Source organism: Phyllopteryx taeniolatus, chromosome 1, assembly GCF_024500385.1.
Source record: "Phyllopteryx taeniolatus isolate TA_2022b chromosome 1, UOR_Ptae_1.2, whole genome shotgun sequence".
In the NCBI taxonomy this organism is placed as follows: Eukaryota; Metazoa; Chordata; class Actinopteri; order Syngnathiformes; family Syngnathidae; genus Phyllopteryx; species Phyllopteryx taeniolatus.
This window is the reverse complement of record NC_084502.1, coordinates 20,858,342-20,867,388: the sequence shown is the minus strand read 5'-3', so window position 1 is coordinate 20,867,388 and position 9,047 is coordinate 20,858,342. Positions and strand designations below refer to the sequence as shown.

The window sequence follows — 9,047 nt, the reverse complement described above, 5'->3', positions numbered from 1 at the left end:
TGAAAAGTTATCCAAAGCTTTTTATTTCATAAAACACTGTTGCAAGTGGCGACATGCCGTTCGCCGTGCTGTTCGGCAAGAAACCAATGCTGTTTTGAGGCTGTAAACATGCATGCAAACTCATGGAACTTTGCAAGCCTGGCAAACATTTCAATAATTAACATTTTTATTGTGCAATTTAAAAAAAAAATGGCTCAGTAGCGCCTCCTACAAATTTTTAACAAAGCAGCCCCGCCTGCACGTTTCTCCTATGTCTACCAAAATTGGGAGGCATATGTGAAAGCCCAATACCTACAAAAAAGTGTCCTGGAGCCATACTTGAAACTCAACAGGAAGTCTGCCATTTTATTTTACTTTCAAATTCGGACCTATTTCCCCCCTTTTACAGTCGTCATATTTTTATGATTTCCTCCTCCAGATTTCCTCCGATCGACTTCAAACTTTGCATGTGTCTTTTAAAGATATTGCAGATGGAAAGTTATTAAAAACTTTCCATATCGTCTAATGCTTTTGCCGTGGAGACATGCTGTTCGCCACGCGGTTGTGTTGTTGTGTAATGAAAATGATAGACAATTTTACGTGACTATAAATCTGAAGTTTTTTTTTTCTTTTTTTTTTTACTTTTACGAAAGTCGAGGAGTTGAATCAGTACTCCTACTTTCACCATCAGTACTCCTACTTTCACCACAGTCTTTTTTTTTTGTTGCTTTTTATTTTTTAAACACAAGTATCTACTTAACAGACTGTGATGAGTTAACGGTGTGAGTGGTAGGCCATATCACATTCTACTCAGAGGAACGTTTGCCACCGTAATTCTAGTCCGCTCGTACTCTCTTGCGCCGCCTGTCGGTTCAATCCCCCCCCTGCCGGGCCGGCCAAAGCGCGCTCCCGTCACACGTCAGAACCTGGTGCTGAGGCTGACTGGGAGGAGGAGGAGGAAGAGGATGAAGACGATGGCGGTGATACAGGTGCAACGCTGAGTTCGCCGTCCCTCTTCTCTCTTCCCCCTTTTTTTCCCCCCATTCCAGTTTGGACCACATGTATTTCAATTAAAAGGGCATCTTAGCGACATAGAAGCAGAGGTAGTTCGGACCGATCGGACGCGGTACCGCTCTTCACCGCCCTCCTGTCTCCGGAGCCGAGAGCGAGATGGGGAACGAGGCGAGCATGGAGGGCGGGGGGCAGCCCGGAGAGGCCGGGATGATGGGCTCCGTGATGCCCGGAGGAGCCGCGACCGCAGGGCCGGGAGGACAGTACGTGAAGCCCGTCAACGGCTCGGCTGCCGGCGGAGGGATGGGAGTCGGAGGCCCCGGGATGGGGATGACGAGGTAGGTGCCTGCGCGGTGTGTGTTTTGAGGCTATTGAAGAATACATACTTATTGGAAGGTTGCATGAGGAGGACATCCTTGCGTGGCGTGAGAAAGCAACCACGGTGCTACCCCCACCCCATCCCCAAAGAAAAAAAGAAAAAAAAAAAACCCAACAACACATTAAAACCATACATTTGACATTGAATGAAAGCGGTTGCCATGGCAGCCACCACCCGAACGCCATCATCAAGCCTCGTGTTTGGCGACGGTAGTAATTCCCCTCGTTCGTGGCGCGTTGTACGGACATGGCGTGACAGCTGCAGAAAAAGACGCGCGCGCGCTTTCGTGTACGCGACCGCACTCACTCACTCACTCACTCACAAACTCACTCACTCACTCACTCACTCACTCACGAGGCCTCCGTTTTTGTCGTGGTCGTCGTCTTGTACCAAATATTCATACACGTTGCGCGTGAAGTCATATTTGATGGGGTTTCTTTCATCTTAGAGGTGATTGACACGTGATTCTGGTGTCGCGTGTGTAAGTGTGCGTGTGCGCGCGCGTGCTGCACGGGGCTTGCCTTGAATATGTGGGCGTGTGTTTGAGGATGTGTGTCATAGTGGTACTATCATGTTCGATGCTAGAATAGCTAGATTGGCTTGCACATCCCTCCAGCCTATATGACTGATGGAAATAAGAGATTTGCAAATATTTCATGTCCAAATGAGCTATATTGTCCAATGAATGACATAGTATTTCCAGCAATATAGTAGGATGCAATTAAAAAATCCTGCTCCTGCACAATTTGTCTGACATTGTGTAGAAATAATGCATAAGCAGGTCAAGTTACATGTAGGGTACGCCGTGTGCACATTTGATTCCCACCCCTTGTAGCGCACATAGGAGCGGCGACACGGCATATCCATCATTATATAACATAGAGACTCAGAGGAGGCATGATGACAGCTTAAGCTGCCTTCTAATAACCGACAGCTCAGCGGAGGCATCGAAGGTGTACTATTCCATTTGAGACTGTGTTGCTTTTATTAAATGGGTTGGAATATAGGTTTGTGCAGTGCATCACATTAAGTATCGATAACGCTGGAATAAGAGGCCATGTGAACAGAATGAATCACATGCACAGCGTGTTTAACTATATATATATATATATAGATATATATATATATACAGCCCCCGCCCCCTCTTCGTTTCTCATTTGCAATGCCTGCACTTCCCTCCCTCTCTCTCCATTTGAGCGCCCTTCTGAACGGAGGATGCTTATCTGTCCTCTTCTGTTGCTCTTCTTTCCATCACTCTGCCCATCTCCTTCCCTCCAGCGACATTCGTGTGGTCATACAATGGGAGTATGACGCAGAAAGGGAGCCAACAACGTAATTGGACCGTGTGTCAGTATACCAATCCATCCATTCCTTTTCTATAGCGCTTATCCTCATTAGGGTCACTAGGGTGAGCTGGAGCCTATCCCAGTTGACTTTGGGCAAGAATCGATGTACACCCTGTAGTCTAGGCCGTGGACTGCATTTTGCATACAACCATTCACACTCACATTCATACCTATGGACAATTTAGACTGCAGTGGTTCTCAACTGTTGTTACCCTGGGACCCACACTTTCCTATTGTCACAAAGTCGTTACCCACTTTTATAGAAGAACAAAAAAGAAAATGTATTGTTCGAAGAATTGCCTTTAAAAAAAATACGATGTCTACATGTTCAAAGTGCATTTCAAAGCACCTTATTAAAAAATGAGAGGCGAACATTATCACTGCAAGTAGAAAGTTAAATTAAGTGGAATTTGTTATTGCTTTGGCTCTATCTGAAGAGCCCGGGAGAAGCTATTCCAATGCCGCTGAAAGTTGTTTTTGCACCACACTAGTGTTCAGGACTTGCGCTAGCCAGCGGCTGAGCTGCACTTTATTTGTTGACTCCTCAGACGTGTGGTTAGAGCAGTGGTTCTTAACCTGGGTTGGATGGAACCCCAGGGGTTTGTTGAATCAGTCTCGGGGGTTCAGCAGAGGTCAAGACACCCTCGCTGTGTGTGTGCATCCATTGTGTTCACCCCACTCATATGATTCGTGACAATGCTTCGGAAAAACAAGGCTCTCCCCTTTTGTTATCACCAAATTGCAGAGTATTTGACATACTCATACTGTTTGTTACAAAGTATCTTTATGAGCAATCCTTTTTCAGGATGGTAGATATAAAAATGAAAGAAAAGGAACTGACTTTTTTTGCAAAAATGACATGCGTGGTAGGTTAATGGACAACTCTAAATTGCCCGTAGGTGTGAATGTGAGTGTGAATGGTTGTTTGTTTGTATGTGCCCTGGTGTAAGGTGTAATGCGCTAACCTACGTTAATGTGGTTGCAAAGTCCTAATTACAGTAAATTCTCTTTGGAAAAATGCACATAAATGAAAACAGTCAAGGACTGATGTCGTAAATGTTATACAGCATTTCAAAGCAAAACTAGAAACTACGAGATTTCCCCTTCAACGTAGGCCAGACGATCAACCAGAATGTCTACAAAAAGATCCTGCAGTTTGCGTCATTCAGCGCATGAGAAGAGGTCAGAGTTGTTGCCGGACAACTCATGGTGTGCTCCACCTTAACAATGTGCCTGCTCACAATACCCAGAGCCTCCGATAGTTCCTGGCAGAGAAGAACATCGTGCTGGACCAAACTCCCAACTCACCCGACCTGGCGTCATCGAGGGGACCGATTTTGAAGACATAGACGACATGAAGATGGCCATGACAACAGAGCTATGAAGGATTTCGGAAGAATCCCTCGAGGAGTGCATGAAGGCGTGGAAGAGAAACCTGGCAAAGTGAGGTAGACTCCAGGGGGATTACTTCGAAGTGGAAAAGTTGTAGCTTGTAGTTTGGAATGGAAATATATGTTTTGCGACACCAATCTTGGGACTTTTCTGATACCCTTCGTACACACTATGACAGTACTGTAGTGCAAAAGCATTAACAATAGCTGCCTCTAGCATACAGTGTGTGTCATTTATGTGCATGAATATCATTACGTTTTCCTTCTGTTAATGTGTACACCGGCAGTAACATCAATGGCAATGTGACATTTTGTAAACTGGTGGATGTGCTATAGAACCACTGTGTCAGTCTGCACCTGTTAGTGCAATCGCATGTGCTGCAGTAGCCTCACTTCTATCCTGCCTCTGTTTTTCAACCAATCACAAGCAACATGCAATTGGCTCCACCTCCCTGCTACTCTATTGGACATGTGCAGTCTAAAGTGCAGAGATCTAAGGATAGAGGAGCGTGATGGAGATATAAAAGAGCTGAAAGGTTCAGTGTAGTGAATGCGGATAAAAGGGGGACGAGTCTATGGAATGGACCACTCTCTAAAGGGAATAGAAATATAGAAAGGTGGGAGAAAGGGAGGGTTGTAAAGGCTAAATATATATAAAAAAACAACAACAAAAAACACAATTGAATCACTGTGACCATTGAAAATGTAGGCCTACAAACTATCATCTGGAAAATAAATATTATTAGCACATTTCTAAGGCTAAAACACCTTAGTTTGACCTCATGGAATGGAAACTATGTAATTACAGTAATACACTCAACAAACATGGCCGGCATTCAAGGCCAAAAACACTGTATTTTACCACAAAAAAAAGGTATAAAAAAGAATGACCTTAATATTATGGAGTTAGTCACTATATTATATTTGTTGCATGAAATAAAACATAATAAAACATATAACATCAATACTTAAAAAGACACTTCATAGCGTTACTTGTTGGTATAAATCCAACTAAATTATTGTGATGCTCATAAAATATATGGCAATAAAATCACTTATTACTAATAATGTACTGTGATTTAAAAAAAAAAAGTTATATTGTATATACATTGTGCATTTTATATTACATATTCACAAGTATCGATATTATTGCAATGAATAAAAGTCACGATATACTGTAGTGTGTTCTACTTTATTACACACAATTGGAAATGACTTTAAGTTGGCTAGTATGAAATATGCTTACACTTCTCCCATCTCCCATTCGAGGACATGCAATGAAGCACTTTATTTCTTTCTTGTTTTTTTCGATAACTATTCTACATGTTCAAAATAAAATGCTCCAATTAGCAGCAATTTGGGCAAAACTGACAAGTGCACAAAAGCCCAAAACAATGAAGCCCTAATTTACTGCTGCACATGCTAAAAATACCGAAGAGGAACAAAAAAGGATATGAGACGAATGTGTGAAGTCTGGATTGGTGTAGGGAGAAAGTGGAGAAAGGAATGAAGAGCACTGATGTCCAGATGGCGCAATGAAAAGGACTTCGAGTGGTGATAGAAAGAGAGATAGAGCGAGAGAGCGAGAGAGAGAGAGAGAGAGAGAGAGAGAGAGAGCGAGAACGCACACATATGGAACAGAACATTCGCTGGCTGTAGCTTCACATGTCCATATTCCAGCTGACTCAACTCATACATGCCAAGATGGTTTTTGTGTACTTTGTTGTATGCATTTGTGTATATCTCACTGCGGTGTGCACATCAAATCATGGACAACTTGTTGGTACACTTATGCAACTGTCTGAGAGTCAATAAATAAGAGACTGAAAAGGGTTTATGTTATAAATAACTTGTGTAAATCGTGCAATGCTAAATGGATTCAGTTGTGATATTTAAAAACCTTGATGTGAAGCCATTTTACTTTGACAGTGTGTGGTCACATGACCCTGGTCTGTTTTGAGGTTGTAAAGGCCTACTGTGGAATTATGGATAAGAAGCGGGAAAATAGTTTGGTAGACGGACAGAGACATTTACACTGTGTTTAGGAGGTGCACACGGTAATTGTGCTTTTGTTTATCTGTATCTCATGTTGTTTACAATATGCTTTGGGTATCCAATGGACGCTTCATGTGTTATATATTGTACAGTGTGTTAGCATTAGCCTCAATGACTCATTCAGGCTTATGTTTTTACTTGTAGTATTTCTGGTGTCTAGTAATTTTGTAACGTCACTGGTGGAGAAGGAGAAATAAAATGAAAATCTTGACATCAGTGTGAATTGTGGCCTTTTTTTGCTGGACCGGTATAGGTAAACCTTCCATTAAAGAAAAAAAAAAAACATGGTCACTGAAATAAGTGACAAGACTGGAATTTGCCAAACTGCATAGTGACATGCCCCAAAATGTCCCACAGATGAGCGTTTTGCCAAGTCATAATAGCTCTATGGTTACAGGTGCAAAAATGTAGATAGAGAAAAAACAATGTACATCCTTTTAATCATGGAGTGCAATGTGTTAGCAGGGTGACACTTCTGCCTGTATGAAAAGTATCTTCCATAGGGTGGCCCCTTCCTCTTTCTTGTCACCACCTCTTTGCAGCTGTTGGGCCTTCTGCAGGGGCCTAACCCCACATGAATGACAACAGGTGTATACAAAGACTCATTGTACTTTCTACCATCTAATGGAAGAGCATGTAAACCAGAGATGGGGGGGCTCGAGTCAAATGACTAGACTCGAGTCGACTTGAGTTGCCAGTTTTATGACTTGCGACTTGCTTGTCAAATAGTTTAGAAAGACGTGACTTTGACATGTTAGCTAAAAGACTTGACTTTGACTTAAACTACATAATTTGACAAGTCATCTCGTTTAGAGTTGGAAATCAACACTGTAATTAAGACAGTTTGCCTTTCTTTTTCAAAGTAAGAAATGTTTTCGGGGTGGGTGGGGTCATTCACGCCAACCTGGCAACAGAGTCTACGTTGCCCTTGCCAGTGTGACGTAGTCACTTGCATGAACAACAATGGAAGGCGGTCCAAAGATAGTGTAATACGGTTAAGATTCAAGGATTATGTTCTCGATGAAGCCTGCAAAAAAAAAAAAAAAAAAAAAAAAGGATGGCAAACTGCATGGTTTGGAACTAGCGCATTAAAGACACAACAGCAACGTCGCTACATGACTCACAAAGACAGGTAAGCTAATTTAACAGTTTAGCTCACTGGTCAAACATTAAGTTTCATAGACAGGTTTGGGACGATTAAAAGAATGAAGTGATTGTGAATGTTTTAGTACAGCTAAGCTAGCTGGGACCAAGTCATTGCTTTGCAAGTCACAAGTAAGAATCAAGAATTTGCCCTCAAGTCCCGAGTCAAGTCCCAGGTTGAGACAGGCAAGTCGTTTCAGTGTATGGAAACAGTGGTTCTTGGAATGATTTATGTTTTGCTATTTTTTTTCATTTATGATTATTAGTTTTTTTTTAAATAAAACCATCACTTAAGGTAGAGTGTGTGAAAGAATGACCTTTTGGTCAAGTCCTCTGTCAGAATGTGTCCAACTGGAAAAATATCGGAAGAACAAACTTCCCATTAGCATTGATGATGTGGGACACTTTGAGCTAATGAACAGTTATGAAGTCACTTGTCATATTTATTTGCAGTAAAACAATAAGTTGCAAATGTACTGTAGCTGTAGCAATAGAAAGCTACAAAATGTCTTTCTTTAAAAAATACCAAAATACCCTATTCCATCCATCCATTTTCTGAGTCGCTTCTCCTCACTAGGGTCACGGGCGTGCTGGAGCCTATCCCAGCTATCATGGGGCAGGAGGCGGGGTACACCATGAACTGGTTGCCAGCCAATCAAACAAACAACCATTCGCACTCACATTCACACCTACGGGCAATTTAGAGTTGTCAATTAACCTACCATACATGTTTTTGGGATGTGGGAGGAAACTAGAGTACCCGGAGAAAACGCACGCAGGCACGGGGAGAACATGCGAACTCCACACAGGCGGGGCCGGGGATTGAACCCGGGTACTCAGAACTGTGAGGCAGACGCTCTAACTGGTCGTCCGTTTCAATTACGCAGTTTGTGATTGCTCCATACTTTACCTCATAAAATGCGCAACACAGTGTGTCCACATAGAAGTGTGTGAACTTCCTGCGACTTCCATATTCGTTTCGGAGTGTATTACGCTGTGCTTTGCTATTTTTCTGCCTCGCTGCAGTTGTGAAGGTCAGCCGTGTTTTTTCATTATGTTGTCAACCAGAATATACCACGTGTTCACATGCATGTACGCTTTGTTAAAGCTCAAAAAGTACACAGCCAACATCGTCACTATACCGCTTGTGTGTGCCATCTATTTGCTGTTACACAACATTACACTGATTTACCACCCATTCTGTCCCTTATCCCTCACTGCAGTTTCGTGAAAGATGATGGTCGTAAAAAAAATAAAATAAATACAAAATCCCATCATCAACCACCAATTTAGCATTCTAAATCCATAAACAATACCTTACATACAATCTCTTATAAGCAAGAAAAGACAGTGAGCGAATGATAGACCACTAAAACATTTTCTGTCCAGGAATGTAAATAAAGCTTAATCAAGAAATCATAATGCACTTTACTATTTATCAGTTTTTTTGCTTGTAAAACAGTGAATTAGAAAAGGGACGGATAACAATGATATTTATAATGAAACTTTAAACATAAATGTATATTTTTGTTTGGTTAAAGAGCTTTTAAATACTAGTGTATTAACCATTGGATAAACATAAAGAATTGATTTTGAAGATTATCGGTGCTATTAATCTACAGTAGGGTTGTTGTGGCACGTTTTTCATTGAAGGTCTTACGAGGTACTTAAATTGTGCAGCTTGTTTGTTTTGATATTTTACACAATGTATTATAAATGCACTGCATTTACATTTTTAGGTAC

General features: G+C 41.7%; 1 protein-coding gene across 5 annotated transcripts in view; it reads left to right on the top strand.

Moving 5' to 3' along the window:
* The first annotated feature begins 923 nt into the window (after positions 1 to 923).
* The window catches only part of bsna (bassoon presynaptic cytomatrix protein a), a 134,486-nt gene continuing 126,362 nt past the window's right edge, over positions 924 to 9,047 (top strand). For all 5 annotated transcript variants that reach the window (XR_009789462.1, XR_009789461.1, XR_009789459.1 and 2 more), the window contains exon 1: positions 924 to 1,328. Coding sequence is in view for 2 of the 5 variants with exons in the window: in XM_061780078.1 (XP_061636062.1) it covers positions 1,150 to 1,328 (179 nt within the window). In the remaining 3 variants the exon portion in view is untranslated. The remainder of the gene's footprint in view (positions 1,329 to 9,047) is intronic.